Source organism: Aspergillus viridinutans, assembly GCF_018404265.1.
Source record: "Aspergillus viridinutans IFM 47045 DNA, scaffold_2, whole genome shotgun sequence".
Lineage (NCBI taxonomy): Eukaryota > Fungi > Ascomycota > Eurotiomycetes > Eurotiales > Aspergillaceae > Aspergillus > Aspergillus viridinutans.
The window spans coordinates 379,435-400,536 of NW_025091218.1; the positions used below are offsets into that span (position 1 = coordinate 379,435).

General features: G+C 48.6%; 9 protein-coding genes across 9 annotated transcripts; 5 read left to right on the forward strand and 4 right to left on the reverse strand.

Moving 5' to 3' along the window:
* Nucleotides 1–108: 108 nt before the first annotated feature.
* On the forward strand, nucleotides 109–1,521 carry Aspvir_003727 (uncharacterized protein; the record flags this gene model as incomplete). Its single annotated transcript, XM_043266977.1, has 5 exons — nucleotides 109–307; nucleotides 355–457; nucleotides 504–813; nucleotides 856–1,093; nucleotides 1,142–1,521. 5 exons carry the CDS (start codon nucleotides 109–111, stop codon nucleotides 1,519–1,521), a joined length of 1,230 nt encoding a protein of 409 aa, XP_043122912.1.
* A 1,340-nt stretch (nucleotides 1,522–2,861) lies between these two features.
* On the forward strand, nucleotides 2,862–3,628 carry Aspvir_003728 (uncharacterized protein; the record flags this gene model as incomplete). Its single annotated transcript, XM_043266978.1, has 2 exons — nucleotides 2,862–3,571; nucleotides 3,619–3,628. The coding sequence occupies 2 exons, from the start codon at nucleotides 2,862–2,864 to the stop codon at nucleotides 3,626–3,628; spliced, it is 720 nt and encodes a 239-aa protein (XP_043122913.1).
* Nucleotides 3,629–4,418: 790 nt separating this feature from the next.
* Nucleotides 4,419–5,633, reverse strand: Aspvir_003729 (uncharacterized protein; the record flags this gene model as incomplete). Its single annotated transcript, XM_043266979.1, has 3 exons — nucleotides 4,419–4,866; nucleotides 4,925–5,042; nucleotides 5,102–5,633. The coding sequence occupies 3 exons, from the start codon at nucleotides 5,631–5,633 to the stop codon at nucleotides 4,419–4,421; spliced, it is 1,098 nt and encodes a 365-aa protein (XP_043122914.1).
* A 3,274-nt stretch (nucleotides 5,634–8,907) lies between these two features.
* Aspvir_003730 (uncharacterized protein) lies at nucleotides 8,908–9,133 on the reverse strand (the record flags this gene model as incomplete). The annotated part of the gene is made up of 2 exons (XM_043266980.1): nucleotides 8,908–9,084; nucleotides 9,125–9,133. 2 exons carry the CDS (start codon nucleotides 9,131–9,133, stop codon nucleotides 8,908–8,910), a joined length of 186 nt encoding a protein of 61 aa, XP_043122915.1.
* Nucleotides 9,134–10,013: 880 nt separating this feature from the next.
* Nucleotides 10,014–10,850, forward strand: Aspvir_003731 (tyrosine-protein phosphatase; the record flags this gene model as incomplete). Its single annotated transcript, XM_043266981.1, has 1 exon — nucleotides 10,014–10,850. One exon carries the CDS (start codon nucleotides 10,014–10,016, stop codon nucleotides 10,848–10,850), a length of 837 nt encoding a protein of 278 aa, XP_043122916.1.
* Nucleotides 10,851–11,248: 398 nt separating this feature from the next.
* Nucleotides 11,249–11,838, reverse strand: Aspvir_003732 (Zn(II)2Cys6 transcription factor domain-containing protein; the record flags this gene model as incomplete). Its single annotated transcript, XM_043266982.1, has 2 exons — nucleotides 11,249–11,635; nucleotides 11,692–11,838. The coding sequence occupies 2 exons, from the start codon at nucleotides 11,836–11,838 to the stop codon at nucleotides 11,249–11,251; spliced, it is 534 nt and encodes a 177-aa protein (XP_043122917.1).
* Nucleotides 11,839–12,424: 586 nt separating this feature from the next.
* On the forward strand, nucleotides 12,425–13,217 carry Aspvir_003733 (uncharacterized protein; the record flags this gene model as incomplete). Its single annotated transcript, XM_043266983.1, has 2 exons — nucleotides 12,425–12,490; nucleotides 12,603–13,217. The coding sequence occupies 2 exons, from the start codon at nucleotides 12,425–12,427 to the stop codon at nucleotides 13,215–13,217; spliced, it is 681 nt and encodes a 226-aa protein (XP_043122918.1).
* Nucleotides 13,218–14,127: 910 nt separating this feature from the next.
* Aspvir_003734 (uncharacterized protein) lies at nucleotides 14,128–14,583 on the forward strand (the record flags this gene model as incomplete). The annotated part of the gene is made up of 1 exon (XM_043266984.1): nucleotides 14,128–14,583. One exon carries the CDS (start codon nucleotides 14,128–14,130, stop codon nucleotides 14,581–14,583), a length of 456 nt encoding a protein of 151 aa, XP_043122919.1.
* Nucleotides 14,584–14,893: 310 nt separating this feature from the next.
* Aspvir_003735 (YbjQ family protein) lies at nucleotides 14,894–15,274 on the reverse strand (the record flags this gene model as incomplete). Its single annotated transcript, XM_043266985.1, has 1 exon — nucleotides 14,894–15,274. One exon carries the CDS (start codon nucleotides 15,272–15,274, stop codon nucleotides 14,894–14,896), a length of 381 nt encoding a protein of 126 aa, XP_043122920.1.
* Nucleotides 15,275–21,102: the final 5,828 nt, after the last annotated feature.

The window sequence follows — 21,102 nt, forward strand, 5'->3', positions numbered from 1 at the left end:
TCCTACGCGATGGAATCATTTCAGTCCTCTTCTATCAGCCTCAACTCATCCACCCCGCCAGCGTAGTTTCCCATCCCGAAACTAAGCTGATGCAACCATTTCACAAAAATGAAGCAGTCATTCGCAAAGAAAGTAGTCAGTTCTTTCATACGAAAGAAATCCTCTCGCACAGCTGCCGAGGCATCCGCCGAGTCCTCCGCCTCGGTCGCCGACGTCTCCCAGTCGAATCATTCCGCTGCGACGTCGCGCAATCTGCGGGAACTCTCCGTCCGACTAGATGAATATCTCGAGCAGATTGACATGAGCGGTAATTCAGTTTCACTCCTGCAGAGTTTCGTCCGCTGATCCGCGTAGGTGGAGAGGTCGACGTAGATGTCATATCCATGAGCCGGCAGGTCGAAAAGATCAGCCGGTACACCAATGGCTCGCTGCCTGCTTCTGTCAAGCCAGCTGCAATGTGCGTTCTCCGGTTATTTTTTCGGGATACTGACTGACGGGCGCAGAAGCGATGACCGAGCCAGTCTGATCAGGATAGCGGCATGGGCTTCGAAGGAGGTTTATTCTTCCGACACGGCCGTGATGGGCAGGATTTCGCGTCCAGAGCAGTTCTCTGCCTACCAGCCAACTAAACACAGTGTAGAAATTGACGCTTCTTTTCGAGATGGGACTGTAAAGGCAACGCGGATGCACTTGTTCTCTTCAGCGGGTTCAAGACTTTTAGTAGTCGCGATACGAGGGTCGACGTCCATAAGACGAGATTGGACAATTAATTTTGACGATATCGGGAAAGAAACGGACGGAAATGGCTACATCGTAAGTGTCCTATCAACGATGGAATGCATGCTGACGGGGTAGAACGTCGATGAGACCGAGTATAAAGTCCACGGTGGATTCTTAGAATGCGCCAAAGCAATGGTTGACAAGGTCTCGAACGCTATATCCTCCGTTCTCTTGGACGCTGGAGTACACGAAGCTGAGGACGAGGACGTGCAGCTACTCTTCACAGGGCATTCTGCTGGCGGAGCCGTAGCTTCCTTGCTGTACGCGCATATGAGCTCCAAAAATCCATCATCATTGAGTCAACTGGGATCAAGTTCGTCGGACTTACCTATCAATGAGTAAACAAAGCTGACAAGCACAGAGTTTGCCGTTACGCACTGCATCACCTTTGGATCGCCACCAGTAACAGCACCTGCTCTCAGCGCTTCCCACTCCCAGTCGGTCTTCCATGCAATCATCAACGAAGGAGACCCTGTTCCTCGCTTGGACAAGGACTACGCCGAGTCTTTGCTGCAGCTGTACCTATTGCCTATGGCGCCAAAGCCTGTTGACTGGAAGTTGCCCGCAATGCTGCTGGAAAATGCTGGCACGGTTCTGCTGCTCAAGAATGGCGTCGAGGGGTTTTGTGAAGTCCCGGACGATGAGATCAGGAGTGTGTTGGAGTCGACCATCTTTGGGAGTCCGAGAGCGCATAAGATGGACATGTATCTGTGGAAGCTTGGGATGATGCAGTTTAATTAACCCATTCTACCTGTTCATGATATTACATATGACTGATATTGACTGTCGGTCACGATTGACCACGTTATACTAGTTCTAAGAGCAGATAAGGATGGAATCATTACTATTGAACATACTATCAAGTACTGCCCTTATGTAACTGCTTATACTTGGACATGCGCAGCCGACAATGGGGGAAGACCTGGAGAACTTGTACTTTCCAGTACAGCACGACGAGCATCGGAGCAGACATTCTTGAATATGTGTGACAGGTTAGTCTACATGGCCAGCTTCACACTGAAAATTTGACTACTGCTGTTCGTCATGAAGACAAGAGAATAACCTGGATACCACTGGGCCTCGCTTTGGGGAGGCATTTGGCGCCGTCAACTAGACAGACTTTTCCAATGACCATCGAAAGGAAGATCTGGCTTACAATACAACGAGACTGACAGATCGTCTCTCAGAGATTTACTCAACCAATACTACCGACCAGGAACAGGTGATTCAACAGAACGAAGATACGCATGCTACCAGTGAGCCACTTGATCAAAATACGAGCAAAGGCTTTCTATCTCGAGGTAGCATCGCATCCAGGAAGGAGTCGAGAACCGGTTCGATAGGGACCAAGAGCTTCGCATCCCAGTCAAAAAATCAGGAATGCTTCGCTTGTTGCTTGACCTAGTTTATCTGCAGGCATCGTGTTGAATCCCGCACAAATAGTCTCGCTGGATGACTCTCAAAAAGGAATCAATCTCCACACAACAGGGGTTCAAAACTTCAAATAATACGGTAGAACTAGTTTATTAGGCCAGATTAATTCACACTAATCAAGTATGCCCCTGGGGTATTTTGATGGTCTGATCTCGTATTCAGCCATGATTCGCTGTGATGACTGCAGACTAACCCGCAACACGAGAAGAACGAGAACAATGGCCTTGATAAGTTAAGCTTCAGAGCTTGTGTTCTCTTGGATGCTATTTTTAGGTCTATTTTTAGATCATGCCCTGCTGCTTAACTCCTGGTGGCTTCCTACTCCATGCGATGCCAGGAACACGAGCATTACGAGCCGGGCAATGTAACGCTTCTAAACTTGGCCTCGGATACGACACTTGGCCCCATCCCATGGACCCTGAATCTAAGGAACACGAGAGTTCATGTTTGGACTCTACGGGAATACGAGATGCGCTCTCTCCGGATCAACAGACCCTGAGCATCACAGAAATGGAGAAGCAGCAACAACAAGGGCTCAATGTCTATAAAAGGCACGATCAGCCCGTGTCTGAGTCTTCATCAACAACATCATCAAACCTCCAAGCAAAAAACTCATTCCAAGTTTGCATCCCTCGTCTCTCATCAAAATGAAGTACCTCACCGTTGTCGCTGCATCTCTTGCAGCTATCATTCCTTCTGTCAGCGCCTACCCTATCAACGGCGACGGCGTCAACTGCCGCTCGGGTCCCGGCACCGACCATCCTGTGGTCAAGACTTACGCCAGGGGCCACGAGGTCACCCTTGTCTGCCAAGCTGCCGGCACCGACGTCAAGGGCGACTCGCTCTGGGACAAGACCTCGGACGGCTGCTACGTCGCCGATTACTACGTCAAGACCGGTACAAGCGGCTACGTCACCAAGCACTGCGACGACAGCAGCGGCGGTGGCTCCGGCAGCGGCAGCGGATCCGGCAAGGCCATCGTCGACGCGGCCGAGAAGGAGAAGGGCCTGCCCTACGTCTGGGGCGGCGGTGGCTGCAAGGGTCCCTCCGGCGGCGGCTTCGACTGCTCCGGCCTGACCCAGTACGCCGTCTGCCAGGCGCTGAAGAAGACGATTCCCCGCACGGCGCAGACGCAGTACGACTCGAACATGGGCAAGCGGCTTCCTCGCTCCGAGGCCAAGGAGGGTGATCTGCTCTTCTGGGCTACTGGCGGCGACTGCAAGAACAAGGTTTCCCACGTTGGTATCTTCATCCGGGACGGATGGATGATCAATGCTGCGCACACTGGTACTCCTGTCAGGGAACAGGCGATCTGGACTTCCTATGGTGGAGAGTCTATCTGCCCTTATGTCATGAGGTATGCTCAGTCTTTTGATACAGTGGATTACGCTGATGATTGTACAGATTCTGGTAAGAATCCATGGTGTTATAGCATTGGATGCATTGGACAACATGGCCATTTTGTCGCTCTTCTGATTTTTCTTCATTTGTGCTATACAATTGTGTTTGACTGTTTGCTACCTTTCTTCGCCACTGTACAAATCTTTTCGATTCCATATAGACGAACCAATTGGTCTTCTTTGATCTCAGTCCATCTATCATGCATTGTCCTCTATGGCCATCAACTCAATAGCTTGGATATATTTATGCATCTCAGAACTATGCAACAACACCCATATTAACTTGTAGGCATTCTCGCGCATAACACGATTTTACCACGATACTCGCCAACATAACATAAACCATTCTCAAACCCCCGCAGAAATCTCCAAATAGCGGAATGCAATGCAACCGTGGATCGTCCCATCATACACCACAAAACTAGACCCAAAAAGAGTTAAAAAACAAGCCTTGATTGAACCACGGTCTATACCCTCGGGTCTTCCGGCTTTGTCCCGTGGATAGCTGTATAAAATGAACCAGAATCATGTTATCTCCCTATTCTGCAAGACTCGTATAGTTGTATTGCCTCAAAATCAGCACGTCCCATCATTGCTGAGCCCATGCATGAGATTCATATCAACCACCAGACTTGCGTTGTGGAATAACATTACCGTAACTGCGCACTTCAACATCTCCGATGTCAAGGTACCTTGGAAACAGTCGTGATTACCCATGCATTGCGACTGAATGGGTGGATGCGATGAATATTCTGACATTAATCTGACATAGTCTGACATAATCTGAAATACATGAAATAATCGTCACCTTCCTTCGTATCGTACCAGCCCCTGAACATGAAACTCGGTTGTTTTGAGGATCCCATTCGGGGAACTAGGCTCGACCGTAATGAGCGCCTCGCTGTCACTGCTACGGCGCTTGGAATTCTTTGCCGAACCGACGCAGGTCATCGGATATTCGACGTAGTCTCGCCCTACGCTTGCAAAAGGCAGGTAGGGTTGAGGGCGACTCAATTTGCGGTCACTTGTTCCCAGCTCGTGGGGAGTGGATTTGGATTTGCTCCGCTTGCTGGTTACTCGACGCACAATGATGTTAAAAAGAGGCGTGAGTGAGGGAATGCAAGCGGCTAGAATAATGAGATATTGTTCGACTGCGACCCAGATCGTTAGAGTGAGCGTATCCCACGTATAATCAGCTTTAGCCGACAGCGCCGCCAAGTTCACAGTCTTGATAATCGCAGCCACCATCGCGCTAGTATCGTCGTTAGAGCACAGCATAGAGGAAATAGAGGCTGGGAATTATGACTAACAAGATACCCAGCGAGAGCACGAAGCCGAGCCCGAATTTAACCTTGGTGGCCATCTGCAAATTTTTGATGGTAAAGAGAGGATATACCGCCAGAACGAAGTCGCTGAATGCAGAGGCAGCTACAGCGTCTCCGGTTAGCAACATCCTAAAGACAAAGTCGGGTCCGTGCCATACGTACAGCCCTGAAAAAAAGCGTAATCTTTCTGAGCCCCCGCTGGCCAGCAGGTGCCTTGGATGTCATCGTTCCAGGCTTTTGCAGTAGGTGTGCACTGCCCGTAGATGGTGTAGACACCACCGATATTAATGATAGACAGAAGGATCATCCCCGCATACATGGCTCGCTTATGTTGCTTCACCCCCGAAATAATGCGAACCAGAAACAGGGCCACCGACACCTTGCCCCAATTTGTTGACAAGACATGAAACCCTTGCGAAAGCAGTTGATACTTTACTGAAGCGATTCGGTCCTCGTGTGATAGATCACGCATGTGACGCCCAGTGCCATGCATGATACTCAGAGTTACCAGTACAGTATTGACAGTGGCACAGATCAATGCAAGCAGAATGAATGCATCGTCCCAGCCGCAGCTCCGTAGGATGCGCACACGTACCCAGAATCTGGTAGCGGTGACAACAACGCAGGCGCCGAACAACGGCCACGAGACCGCGTAGAGAATCCAGCCGCGGTCAGCGCCTGTTGCGTCTGCCATCATCAAGAACTGCGTTGCAGGACATGGAGGTAGATAGTGTAGAAGTGAAGATCAAGGGCCTGGGGGAGGGGCGGGTGGGTGGGGTGAAAGTAGATGCAGAAGGAGGAAATCGCGGTGCCATCGTCGCCCATGACAAAAACTGATCATCTTTGCACGATCTAATACGGAGTAGTCGGCAAAGATGTCCCCTCTGAATGAAGATCTTGCTGAGTTCAGGGGCAATGGCTGCATAGTTTCTCTGCCGTTGTGATCTTCTCAGTCTTTGCCGAATTGGGTTACGACTTCGGGGAAAAAACGCCCATTTGGGAAATGATTCTCACCACGGTGGATCTGTCGAGGGATGGCTGTTTGATGTATCGGTTTAAAGAAGAGATTCAGACAATAATGCAATGGATCTATCTTCATTTTGTTTCCTCCTTAGATAGAGCTAGTGGTAAGTGGCCGTCAGTGTGTAACATTCTAGAGACACTCGCAGACTCTAACAGTGAGTGAGAGGATCCTTCCTGGTCTCCTTCGTGAACTGGATGGGGAAGTGGATACGAATACAGTGTGCTTCGTATTCCCTGTTATGGCGGGAACTATAAGAGAGCAGATATTATTGGTCAGCTATGCCGTTGACATCCTGCATGGGATCTGGACCCCGGCAATAATAGTAAAGACACTAATCCTCCTCCCTGTTTTGCTCCAAACGACCCAAAAATGTGGTAAAGGAGTGTCTATCCTTGCTCAACCAGAGCACGTGGCCCCAGCGAATGGAGTCTGGCCACTCGGTCCGCCCAACCTTATTCCGCTTCCCAGACAAATATAAGGACGGAGTATTGGCATCCATTTCACCTCTCATTCTGCGCCTCAACACATCTCTTGCATTTCTTTGCTTCTGGTATCATTGTCAAAATGAGGAAACATAACATACGTGGTTAATTGAAGCTAAGCCTGCCCGAGTTGACGCGTATTCCGGTAAATGCATCCCCACATTGATGACGACAGTATGCTATAGAACCTCTGGAGAACTATTCTCAAAGATAGGATGAAGACAATGGCAGGATCTGCCTGAAAATCGACGGTAAAATGAGAAGCCTTCAATCTACTCCGTACCCGAGGCAAGATGGAAGCGCCGTATCATCCTCCTCGGGCTAAGTTTCACCCCTAAATGATTAAAAATACGCATTGCACATGCAATCAAGCCCTAAATATGTAGTCTGAGATGACAAGTATCCATCCAGAGGTTCCCCCACAAGACCAATCTAATCGATGATGAATCTCATAGATTCTGTCAAACGTCCTTTATTGTTTTCATAGAATACCTGGTGTAGTCGTCACTCTGATGCTTGTCATTCCCAAGCTCATCACATCAAGAATTAACTAGAGTTGGCATTGGCTCGATCGCTACTGTCATGGAGGTGTTATGAGCGAATCGGATTTAAAGCGCTCATTGCAGGACAATCCGTAGTCAACTCTCTACATCACAGCTGATGAAATTAGGCATGATATACAGAAGATGACCAGTTTGAACGTGTGTCGTCCCTGTGCCACTCTCCTCATCTGCTTTGAAAGAAACCATTGATTTATTCTACCAGCTGTTCACTAATCTACATCCAAATGATTCCCATCTCTCTAGGTGAGTATAAACCCTTGCTGGCCCTGCTGCTTCGTGCATCTCTCGCTCCTCACTGATCAAACATCTTAAACTCCACAAACTTCTTTCTCAGACATCCATCATGAAGGTCTCCCAGCTTGTCCTCACCTCTCTTGCCGTCGCTGTCAGCAGCTTGACCTTGAGAGTAGCCGCGGTAGCAGCAGTAATGAAAGATGCATCTTGTGAGGATGGAGGATAAGGTAGTCTTGATGGTTATGTGGAGACTCTTGCTGGTAAGGTGAGAGGATGTGGTAAACTGATTTAATAGAATGCTTTGATTGGGAGGTTCCTTTGAATATAGCAGGAGATTCTACCCTTTATATAGCTCATCCCAGTCGCTACTCTATATTATCATCAGTGTATCTCCTGGGTTCTTCAAGTATAGTTCTCCACCTTGTGTCAGCATTACTATAAGTCTCCGTCAGATTGTGGTTGGGTAATATGATCCCTATTAGGGACATGGTCGCATTTCTGAAGCATTATCAATGAGACATGCATGCTAGGATAAGTATTAGACCTGAGCGTGTTCAGTTTTATACATTATATCGACGTATAATAAAGTTAAGTTATGCTTATTCCTAACCTTAGTCCTTGATGACAATGTCTTAGTTAACTAGTATGTGTCTTTTCTACTGCAATGTAATGAGGATTTTTACTGACAGTAACAATGAACCTTTCTGTTTCGTTCTTCTTGATCCATTTTGGATTATTGTGTACTATCTTCAAGGGAATCACTTTAACTAGGAAAGTGGTATAGTTGAAGTTCTATCACGTCCAAATCTTTACCATCCCCAAGCCCTGCTGACCCCATCATGGCCAAGTAATCAATTATCCTCGACTATCCCAAAAACGAGATTGTTGCTTGGCCCAGGCTGACTGTCCGTCTGGTACCTAGCACATTCGTCCATAGTGGAAAGCAAATGTCCAACATAAACTGAGGAATACGCTGCAAAAAGTGAGAACTTAGGACCGGATCTTGCCCAGTCCTCAGGTGTGGCAGGTTATTTCTCGTCAGCTGGACGACAATGTCTCTGACACCCCGATCATTCTCTGCTGTTGAGGTGTACACTTCAACAACAGTCGCGACAAAGGAATCTTTCTCTAAGGTGCTGAGGAATGTCTTCTCAAAGCGTCCCTTCGCCGTAGCCATTAGACCCTCGATCTGAAAATAGTCGCCTTGGGCGTATATCCGAGCATGAAACTATGAATCAGGAACATCGCTCAGGTGGTCTTCTTTTCTTCCGCGTCGACAGTGGGGGATAAATGCATAGGTGACCCCGATTCTCCTGTCTCTGGAGTGATATCACAAGTATAGTCGCCCCCGTAGACAAACTGCGGCATCTTTCTCACCAAGGTCGCGTACCGGTCATTTATTTTGATTTCGCTTTCTCTCCCTACAAGTACGAAAGCTGTCAGATTAGATTCACAAAATCCCTGGTCTTGTAGACAAGGACGGTGGTACCTCGAACTTTGCCTTACAGACAACTCGAAGTAGTTTGACGGAGAACAGACAATGATTCGATGAGCTGGGAAGACCTTGTCGCCGCAGGATGGACAGATCTTTGTATGCAGGGTTGAGGAATTGGCTGGTTCTATTTCAGTCGACCTTTGCAACTTGCACGAGAAGAACGTGTCTTTTCAGTACCTGTGGACGAGCCCCTTCGCCTTAACAGCAGTCTCATCGTCCTCTGCATCGAAACGCGCCAAATCGACCAATTTTCCGTCTTCAGTACCTGTTTTGTTGGGCTCTGAGATATTGCTGGTGTGAGCCATTTCGAGAAAACTCGCAAATTCTGCCTCATAGAAAGCAGGTAACTGTAGCGAGGTAGATTGGAGAGTGAGAGTGGGCTCTTACATAGTGCATCATCAGAGTACATTCACACTTGTTATCCAGTGTCTCACCTTTTCTAGTTTGAGCACAGAGTGATCTTCCCAATTATTAGTACGAAATATCAGGCCTTTGCATATATCCATCTACATTGTATATTGTTGTATCTAGTACTTTCTTGGATACTGTAGTCATTGTGATAGAAAGTACTCTCGGCTCCTGACTATGGCGAAACGGGTTGTCGAGAGCTCGCACTTTCTATCGGACGAAATATGTTTCATGATTCGTCAACTCATATATTGAAGCGACAATCCTTGAAGTTAATGTCAAGGAAATCGCCCCAAACTGTCCCCAGTTTGCGGGACGGGCCACGTAACTACTGTTTGCATTGTGGAAGATGCGGTCAGGACCTTTCGGGAGAGACAGCCTCTGGGATGCTGCCGAAGATAATCGCAGTCTGCGAAGGGTGAGAAGCGATATCTGTCAGGCATCCTCTGGTATGTACTTCCACATTCCTCTGTACGTCATGGTCAGCAAGGGGGACGACAATGTCTCAGATATCATAAGGACGGAGATGAGGAACACTGTGTAACGGCATCTTCAAATATCGTCACTGTACGCAGCAATTTTAGTAGGATTTTATCTAACTTCAGGGGATTTAGTATCCTGGAACTGTACATCTGACGCGTGCAGGGTACGTCAATCAAGACTGTTGCCGAGTATAAGCAGGTCGAGTGTTGAATTGGATTCCTTCGCAGCGACTGCCACAAAGAAAACCAGCGAGGTGGTACAACATAGTTTGAGAGGATCTTCAAAAGCTAGGGGTGTATAAAGGTCGGCGCAGACTGCTAGACCGACCAGACGTCACCACTTCATCTCCAGCAGCACCATTACACTCATAGACAAATTCAACAACATGAAAGAGAACCTTCATCTTAGTACAATCAAGGGAAAGCTATGCGGTTCGAGTCAGGAGCCGGAACAGGAATCCTCCTCTCCTCAGATTCTAGGCTTATACAACTTCCGAGACGCTGGAGGCTACGAATTGTCTGGCAACAAATCTGTGCGAAGAGGGTTTCTCTTCCGCTCAGCCAACCTGGGAAATGTCTCCCAAGCTGGACTTCAGACCCTGCGAGATCACTTCGGTATCAGAAACATCTTCGACCTCTGTTCAGACGAAAACTACAAGCCAACCATTGCCATCGAAGGCATTACCATACAGCATATTCCCGCCGTCAGTTGGGAAGAGAGCCGAAAAACACTCCTTAAATATTTCAACCGACTTTCTTATGACGTAGTCGAAAGTTTCATGGTGATCTATGAGCACTACTGTACCGTGTCTGCGCCCGCGTACAGAGCCATTTTTGCACACATCCGGGATGGGTTCGACCTCCCACTTCTTGTTTACGATGACTTGGGGAAGGACCAGACGGGAGTCTTCATTGCAATTGTCCTCAAGTTGCTGGGAGCGTCGGATGAGGATATCATCGAGGAGTACCACCGTTCTGAGGCGGAAATTGCGGGACTGATTCCTGAGAAGAGTGCGAGACTTCCTGGCCTTCCAATCTTTGATGGTCGTCCACCTGAGAATCTTGAGAAACACTTCCTGGCACCAAGAGAGGTCATGAGAGCGTTCCTTGTGTACCTTGACTTGACTTATGGTGGAGGCGAAGGATACATGACGTCTCTGGGATTTGTTGATGTCGAGATCGAACTCATCAAGAACAATCTTATCGAGAGCAAGTCTGCGTGAATCTTATCTCACGCTGAACAGTTCGACGCCCCGGGTTATTTGGCACAAACGCAACGTTTGGAAGTGCCTTTTAAGATTTATAGAAGAAACTGAAGACCGCCGCGTGGTGCGATTGTCTTGTAATCTCAGATGTGGAGATTGACTGCCCTTTCCCGGAGCTGAGAGGAGGCTTTCATCGTCGTATAACGGGGTCGATGCTTCTGCAGCAATGCCGCTAAAGTCGGTCAATGGAAAAGTAAGAACTTTGTATGTGCCGGGAATTGATCTCCTTGATGAAGGTACAGGGTGCAAGGTTGTGAAGCGGTCGGTTTGAGGCGGCCTTATCGATAGCGACATGGAGTGGGAGACAAAGATCATCCTCGTCAGTAACTGATGTCCAAGCTTTGCCGGCACATTGACTATGGGGTGTCACAGAGGCTCCTTATTGCCATTATGTTGCGGCGAGGCCGCGTTTTAATAGCGTCATGCGCAGACGAAATGTTCTTGTTTACAGCCTGGCCAGTATCGGGGCAGATTCTGCGTCTCGACCGCTGCCTTCCATCTGCGACCGAAGGTCGAATCTCATCTGGCGGAGCATTGTTGCGAATGAGATTGAGAAGCTGAGAGACTTTTATGTCTTCATCGTCGCGAATGGTGTCGAGTAGGCGCACGAGAAGATCGCGGTCCTGTTCAAGTTCGATAAGCTTTCGCTTCAGGGATTTCTGTCGGCGACCATCTTTGTCTTCCTCTCTCCGACATTCCGTCTGGTATTTCACGCAGTTTTCGCATGGAGGTCCCCCCTGACACTGTTTGAAGAGGTTAGCAGGAACAGGAGCCACTCTATTGTCTATTAAACACATACTTTTGTTTTCCGAAGCCTGCACGCCGAACATGACAAGGACGCGTTACGACGAGTTCGAATTGATCTCAATGTGCGTTTCGCCGTCAGTGTTTGGCCACCTGAGCTCAATGCTGGAGCCAAGGAACGGACCTTGAAGGGATCCGACATTGCGGATAGAAAATGGGTAGATCATAAAAAAGGGTGAGTATCCTCAAAAGGTATCGGTTTCTGAATAGCGAAAGACACGCGACGGACGCGGAGCCAACATAAGAACAAATAACCCGTCATTAACTGGGCCGTGAAGGCTATGACAGTCATGTCTCATAAATCCCTCATTGAGGACTATGGGGCCTAAAAGTCATTGGTTGTTACGTCCTGCCGATCTCAGCTGTCAGCTCCAAGTTTTGAGGATGACTGACGCAATGATCTGCGATTCCACAAGCCAAGGGGATGATGCATCGGAAGTTTCATCCATCCACCTAATGCCAGCTGGAGCTGTTAGGGGTTCTTGGTCTTACGCAGTTTATCAATCTACCTCTTCCATCCAGGGTTGGGGCGAGATGCGGCAAATACAGTCACACATCAGCCACCTTGCCACAATGATATACCCCATTTCTGATTGCATCTCCATCTTTCAAACCACAAGTCCCAAAACATCAGGCACTCCATCGGTCCATATGGACCAGGCGCTAACTTCTCACAAGTTCAAGTCATTCAGGCTGTTTCTTGATTATCCTAGCTAATCTAAGGCGCAATGTTCCTACCACCGAGGCAAAAGCAAACAAGAGCATGTGTCGCGTGCCGGGAGAGAAAACAAAAGGTAATTGCAAGTCCTCTGACTCAGGCGCTGAAGATTATCAATTAGTGATCAAAATGATACCTCCATATCAGCTTCCGTTGACTTGCTTGAAGCCAGGACTGACTGGACACAGTGTGACAGTGGACGGCCTTGTGCACGCTGTTTCGAAAATGGAGTCGAATGCATTGTTGACGAAGGTAATGATCTGCGACGAAAAGGGGCTCTGAAGCGCAAGGCAGCAATGATGGAACAAGACCAAGAGCTTCTAATCCAGCTCGTGAGAGCTCTTCGCGGTAGCAATGAACGCCATGTCTCGCACCTTGTGAATATGATTCGGAGTCATGCTTCACTACAAGAAATTCGCGAGTATATAACGGACCATCTGAAACTGGGTACAATCGAAGACACGTCCGAGGTGAAGGAGTTCCGGCGTCAAATTCATCTTCTTCTTGACTTGGAAGGGCCGGCGTTTGAGTCACAGAAGACACAGCGGGTCGCTCACTCTCGCCCTTTCAACGTTCCCGCGAAGCCATGGACGGTGATCCAGTGCAGAAGCGCGTTTGTTTCGGAGCTCGTGTCGCTGTGGTTTACTTGGAATCATTCCACGTTTCCGTGCATTGACCGCAGCCTATTTGTACGAGACATGCGGGCGGGAAACGTGGTATGTCAGTACTGCTCACCCTTCTTGGTGAATGCGATATTAGCCGACGCTTGCGTGAGTGATCCGTTGATTTCCTCCCTGGTTTGATGATCCTTATGACGGAACCGTAGGCACTACTGGACGATTCTCACTCCGAAAACGGAAGCTACACGAACGACAGATCTCATTCTCTGGCTAAATGCTTTTATCAGCAAGCACAGAGGCTCCACGAGGAGGAGGGGCGACTCAGCTTGGCCACTATTCAAGGATTAGCCGTTCTATGGAGATGGTAACGAGAATGATAATCTGTTATCCTCGCCCGCAATTTTCTGTTAAGACTTGTCTGCGTCTAACCTTTGATAGCACGTGTACGTTCGGTGACAACCGTCTAGCTCGAGTGTATGAGGGTCGAATATTGGACGCGTTACGCAACTTCTCCTCTTCTAACCCATCTGCTTCGCCAAAACCCAGCGGGGATGAGCAACAGTATGACAATGTTTGTAACATAACAATTTGGTTGTGAGTGTGGGATGATCGAGCACTCTCCACGTCAGACCAGGTGGTTCTAAGTTATTGGCAATAATATCCAGGGCAAATCTGATCATATACCAGCGCCGGCCACTGGTTGAGATTCCGCAACGTGCGCGCCCGCTCGTGCTCCACGTTGAAGGTCTCGCGGGCGAGCATTGGGCTCCATATCCGAATTCCTAGCCAGCTACTACAAGCAATGAATCATGCTTAAGCAATTGCGTCTGCGACTTGACTCTGATTGTCAATGACATATGCCGATTGCTCTCCCGAGATCGGAAAGATCTCTCACCTGAGGCTGTGAATCAGAGTGTTGAAGCCTCGTTGAAGCGCCTTGAAGCTTGGAAGGCCCATGCACCGTCCTGCATGCGACCAAGTGATACCGAGAGGTCTTCTCCGCAGGTCCTCGGCACCCAGTGAGTGTTATCAATCGAACCCTTGACAATGCTTCGTGTCACTCATTGGGAATAGCACATACTACCACACAATCATGATCACACTGTACGGCCTTTCGCAAAAGTCCTCGGGAAGTGTACAAATGAGCAATACTAGTACCCCCTCAAATGCAAGAGCCCGAGCCATGCGCCTTGAAGCGGCGCGTGAAGTAGCTCGGCTAGTTGAACTTCGTCGACGACTATGGGGTTTGGATCGTATTTCTGCGCCCCTCAGCCAGTGGGTAACAATCTCGCTGCTCACTCTACTGGAGGATCTGTCTACACCAGAGAGCAAAGAGGCGTTTGTCAGCCTTTGTGTTGCACTGCGTGTATCAGCTCGGCGATGGGAGCATTCAAAGGGTCTCCTCCGGCTCACGCAGCATCTCGCATTTCAGTCATGTTTGACGTTACCTCCGGAAACTATTCCACTGTATCGGGACTTTCAAGATTTGAAATGGGGCCCAGAGGATGATGAGAAATTCGGTGCACTGGGTCAAAGCTTTTGGATGTGATTCAGTGTGTGAGAAATGCAGACTGGACATCAGACCTGTATCATCAGCGATTATCAAACTCAGATTATCCCTTACTTTCATAACGTCTCAAAGCTACAGTCTCCGGATCAGCCACTGTTCAATCCTTTTGCATATTCTTTTCCTACAATCTCATAGTTCAATCCGCATGTAAGCCGGAGCTAGACGAAGAGCCCCATTAGCCTATATACCTATACAGGACCATTCTGATGAAGACGCCCCGCAAGAAACCTTCGACCAGTAAACCTTTATTCGAGTCGGACTATCACCAAAAACAAGCCAGGCTAGCACATTACCCCTCAATCCTCTCCACCACACACGCAGGCCCATATGCACACACCTGCGAACAAGCCCCAATACTCGAGACATCGAACCTCATCGCCACGATTGCATTCCCGCCTCGCCCCATACATTCTCCGACCAGTCGCTCGACGGCCTCATTCCGCGACGTATACATCAGATTGGTGAACGGACGGAGCTCGCCGCCCACAGACGAGCGCACGATCGCGCCGAGATCAGTGCCCCAGTTGCGGGTTCGGACGGTGAGGCCGTAGACTGTTCCAAGGACTTTGGTGATTTTGTAGCCGGGGAGGTCGTTGGTCGTCGTAGTGATCACACCGTGGGTGTCGGTGAAGCAGGAGGGGGTGTTGTCTTGGGATCTGGATGAAGACATGCTACATGTAGTGAGAGAGGTTTGCTTGAGTATATATATAAAAATATTCTGGTTCAGTCAAGAGGAAGATCGCTTTTATCTCTATTTTGGATGAGGCATTTTGTCAGGGAAAATCGCGCATACAAAAGGATTATCAGCCTCGTATTCACAGTAGCCTGAACAATAGTAGGATAGTGAAGCAGAATTCCTGATTAATGCTACCAGTGAATCAAGCTCATTTGTGAGATGTCAAATTATTCACCAAAAGCTTGATCCTTTCTGGGGGTGATCTTACCACTTCTGCTCTCATCTGGTGGTCTTGGTTCTCTCAACCAGCAATATCCAATTCTTTCAATATACTCTCTCCTTGTTTCGTGAGGAAGCTGGATAGTTGCATAATGACAACGCAGGGTCTAAAGGAAAAGTTACAGAGACTTCTCCTCCTTTCATCAAGTGAGACACGCACTGATAACCCATGTTGCTAAGGAACCCAGCTATATATCTCTCGCTTGGATCTTTCTGCCACAGCATCTCAGGCCGCGCTTCTTCCCCATGACCAGGTGGCTAGCATCGACCACAAAAGATGCCATGACACAGCTGGTGAATATACGCCGGTGCTGCCAAACTTGGCGGTTTCTGCGAAGCCACTCCCGACGCAGGAAGATGAGATCCCCAGAAGCCCCAATGCTAATGCAACTGCTCCCTCCTGTCGGAGCCCTCATGGCTGAGCTGCGTACTATCAGAAACAAGCTCCGATTCCCATACCAGTGGTCGGAGGAGGGATGCTACAGTCAATACCAGGAGCGATCCGCAATAGCGGCCCAATAAGCCTTTGACCTACGAGATCCCGCGGGCTTCTGCTGCGGCGTTTTTGATTTCAGACAAATTGGGGGATTTCATGATCAACACTGGTAGGTTACGTCTCTATGCTTCTTGCATATCTAACCGAGTTCTGTAGGCTTCGATTCGTTTGCAGCTCCATACAGTCTGCCGTTCAAGGAAACAGACCTTTACGGGGTCCCCGCTGCCTACCATTTCTTCGAAGTAGGATATTCAGTCATAGCCCTGTCTACGCCCGACAAGGGTCTCTGGATGATTGGCGCGGCCGCACACGTCAAAGTCTTCGTCATTGTGAAACGCAATAAGCCAATCTCGGATGAAAGGCCAGGTTGAGATTTGGCGTAAACCAGTAAGGACTTGGTTGTCGGTATAATGGCGTTATCTCCCCGGATTGACACTGACTTAAACCGATTGGATACCGTTATCAGACTTGACAGGAGAGACATCGGGTGGTATGATTACGCCTCGAAGTCGCTCCCCGTGACACTCCCCTGCCAGAGGGACGACTCAGGTCGGTTGTGCCAAAGGTATTCTGACCTTCGGCGGACCTAGGCAGAGAGACGTACCCGCTCGCAGAGACATGATAATATCCACGCAGGGTATGCTGGTGGGGACACGTCCAGTGAGGAACTGAGTACCATTTACACCTTTATTTCCAATTATCTCGCTTTTTTAGAGGTCATATGGACAAGGTATTATAATTCAGGCTCGCGAATCCAACGGAGTACGAGCGAATCCCAACACAGTAGCACCACCTACTAGACTTACTATGACAAGTCAAAGTCTGGTAGCCACATGTTTGAGGTCTGACTATTGTTCCCTGTCCTAGTCCCCTTGCACGGTTTCACTTTAATGTCAGGGACATAAACATGGAGTCAAGGGAGGGGGTATTCTTTGGAAAAACTGGAGCGATGACCTTTGGCGAGTATCTGCTACCTGCGACGTGATCCTGCAGAATATCTTATTATCCGTGCCTGTCGAAGCCAGGGGACACGTCCGTTGCAGCGAGGACCAGTCGCACTGCTTCTCCTAGAACGGCATCTCATTAAATAACAGACATGGAAGTCAGTGAAGTGCCTCCCTCATGACGAGTTCGCAAGCCACGTAGCTTGCAAGAGGCATGCGAAGCTTTTGCACGGCTAAAGAATGGGGCTCTCCCACTACCTTCGTTCAAGAACAGTAAGCTGCCATTGAAGAAAGATCAAACATACTATCGCTAACAGGATTGTTCTTCAAGTGTTTTACTGGCGACCAATACGCCCAACCCTCAATCTGGACTTTGAATATCTATAGCAACTCTGTGATGAGAATACCAGTACTCTCAGGAGTACTAGTCAAAGCCTACTGTCTGATCAATCACTACCTTATGACTTCCTTGAACCCACACCACAAACTACAAAATGCCGTAAGTTATTACTCATCTCTCCCTATAACTGTACTAGACTTTGCTGATTGATTAGTCTTAACCAATGCTTTCTTAGCACATCATGGTAGTACCACAAAGCCCCAGAATTTACCGTGCGACGTTTGATTCCAATCTCCCGAGATTGCCGTGGAATCTTCATCCGCAGAAGGTGCGAACAAAAGCACATTCTGTATCCCCCCCGTGATACGTTCAACGAAGAGCGACGGCTTTTACCGCTGATGCTCCATTGATAGTCCTCGGATTTGCAGAGGCCTCACTGAATATGTCGAGCACATCCGTCCTTCTGAGCCATACGCAAGACATGGCTGGTTTGGTCCAATTCATCGATACCAATCTGCCTCATTGATTTAATCGTGATCTCTTACGCCGCGCGCTTTTGGACGTCTTACTGCAGAGCAGAGAGAGATATTGCGCAGGAAATACGACGAAGCAAGGAAAAAAGACATCATAGCAAAGAAGATGAGTATCTCACATGGAATGACTGATATTGCCTTGTAAAGCCGAGTCAGGTTATCAATCGAATTCCTATGATACAACCACAATTCCAAATTCCACACGCAATGGATGATGGATATACCTTTGTCCATATTGCGTTGCTTGTTCGTTGCCCCATACCACCTCCTCAGGATGTACCAACAGCTCGTACCCTTAATTCTCATCGCGAGGCGTATTTTCAGTTGTGTCTTCTAGGCCACGCCCTCTCGGGACAAGGCATATGGCTTTCCTGATCAATGTCCATGACCGCGAACCTCCTTTGAATGGAGGGGTTTGTGTTCTCACAATCCCTTCTGAGGGGCATTCGAACCAGCGAAGTTGAAATATACTGGGTGGGTTTCCAGTACTACTGAGCTGGACTTATCAATATGACATTGCCCAGATAAGGCATCTCTGCCAGTCCACTTTTGGAGTGGTGTGCGAAGCCCATCGTACAGGACAGACCCTGTTGATCGAGAGCATTCCAGTGCAGCTGGACTGAGGATGGGGAGTTTCACCTTGGCGCTTCTAGGGGGGGTTCGTGGTTGATGGAGGAATGGGATCCTGGTTAACCATGTTGGACTGGGCTTAGATGGGGTGAAGTCTCTGTTGCTGCAGCTGGCCAATTAGTCACAGGCTTGGACTCCTAGCATCCAAGCTGACGGAGCGAGAAGAACGCCATTGTTGTTGTGGGAAGATGTATTCCCTCCGCAAACTTCTGATGTTTGTGCCATCCAGTGCTATTCCTAGAAAAATTACTAACAAATGACAGGGGTAAAAGCGAAGAAGAGGCAGCTTGGGCCCAGTGCCCGACAGCACCTTCTATAACTGGGGATGCGGCGGTCAGTACCTAATAAGGAGTGTTTCCGTGCGAGATTGATGATCAATTGCACATTCAAGCGGACTTTAAGCAGCTGCAAAGGTACATTGGAGCCATGGTGGCTCAGCACACTATTGGGAGGGCAAGACCAGAAAGAAAAAATCATGGCCACTGCCGGCTGAATACCAGAACAAAGTTGAATTACTGAAACTTGGGAGCCCCTACCAGATTGAGAAATACACATTCACCAAACGCCGCCCAGGTTTCCTTCGAACACTTACCGATGATGGATACATTGGAGTTTTTGAGAATCTCTGCGCAAATCGGACGCTCGAATGCCCGACCTGGTATGTAGTAGAAATCTAACCATGGTTAGATTCATGCTAATATATACCCGGCAACATTGGGGCATCTTACACCGCAATGTGGGAGCCAATGTTGAGACTCTCCTCAAGCACGTCATGGTTTGGGTAGACCCAACGTGGGTCTACCACTCAGTAAGGAATCATCACTGTTGGTGGACATGTAGAGTTCTATTGCTGGACATTATTGAATATTCACCTCAGCCCTACGCAAAGGAGCGATGTATGAACTGATGAGAGGTTGCCATCGTGCTCGTCAGCCGTTGATGGAGATCAGAATTGAGCACCTTGGTTAAGAGGTAGTTGAGTCGTGAGACATCTTCATCCCTAAGCAGTCGTCTCTAAGCAGTTTCAAATTCACCCCGTGCTGGAAGATGAAAGCACGAACTCATGTAGGAACAAGGAAACAATGGCACACTCAGTCCTTCTGTATATTGAGTATAGCTTCTGCTCCATCAGCCGCGGGACCTGAGCTGGCATATGCCTCAGTGTATTGAGATTTTTGCTCAATCCTGAGTTTGACGCTGCAGGCTTTCTCAATAATGAGAATTTGTTTCGAAGCTCTCGATCTCAGATTGTAAGTGCGTGACGGATCCCTACTATTGCCAAAAGTTCAATCTGAATTCGCACGACGTATGAAGCTCGGTGACTGGCCAGAGTCGACCTGATCCTCAGGTTCAGCATTAGAACGACCTGTCAGTGATATTTGCTAAAAGCAGCGGATTCTCCGTCTTGCTGGCTTTGGCTATTTTGTGATACATTCCCCTGGTATCTGTTTCGTAGAGAATCTTATTCTGTTCCGTGTGCCCATAAACCTTCCACAGAGACGCGGAGCTCTACAAAGTGAGTTCTAGAGCTCGCTGTAGTCCACCAATTGCTGCTGGATAGACGAATCTCAAGGGTTCTTGCAATTGGAAATGGCCATTGCAGGAAAAAAAGGTGCTTACGACATCAGCAGAGCATTCCAGCCACCCCAGAATAATCAAATGTGCATCCTTCTGAGGCTTAAAGTGACGCCAAAGGTTACAGGCTGCGCCCTTCTCCACGTTTTCGGATTATTGTTTTCGGATTATTGGACGAACATCCTTCCCAAAGTCTTTCTTCGCTCATGTACAGAGTAACGGTGACACCTTCATCCTGACTGGATCCGGGGAATGAAGGATAGAGGCTTCGTTGGAGTGATCAACGGAACGAACTAGAGGTGGAAGGATCCCGACAATAGGGGCGTAAATCCTTCACTGCTGTCTCGAATAGTATTTCCCATGATTCCAGGCTCCAGCCAGCTTCAGGATGGCGTTCTCATGCTCCATTAAGCCTGTGGTCAGATCAAGAGTAGTTCATAGGGGACGAGGACGTCTCCACCAAGAGGGCGTAATGCCATCACAAACAGCCGTTCCAATTTCTCTATTGGTCGTCCGTTGGGGCCATCACCGCTCCTGATGAACTTCTCTTCCAGGGGGTGACATTAGAGGGTTAGTGCCAATGATCCTGAGCCTAGTACGAATCTCCTTTGACTTTCACCTCAAAGAGGACTTGTGCTGCTCCTTCGCACCGACAATCAACGAAGGAAGGAAGTCCACCATCCCGCACTATCGCTTTTGGAACTAATTAACCTCGAGCCGAGACCAGACCTACAAGACTACAACATCCATCGAACAATTAACTTAAGCTAAAAAATTCTGGCTTTCACCAGCAAGTCAGAATCTCACAAGCACTCACCTTACGCGACCACAAAGGCAAAACCGGGGAAACAGCCCTTTCTCTGCACCGGCAAACTCTCCACCTTTCTCCATTCGAAGCGGGGATCCAGAATCATCCGGCAATTAACCGGACTCTAAGGTCTAGGCCATTCACCGCCGATTTGAGTCACGGAGCGCTGGCTGAAATAACAACGGTCGAAAATCTTGATGCTGCTGGAGGGAAACGC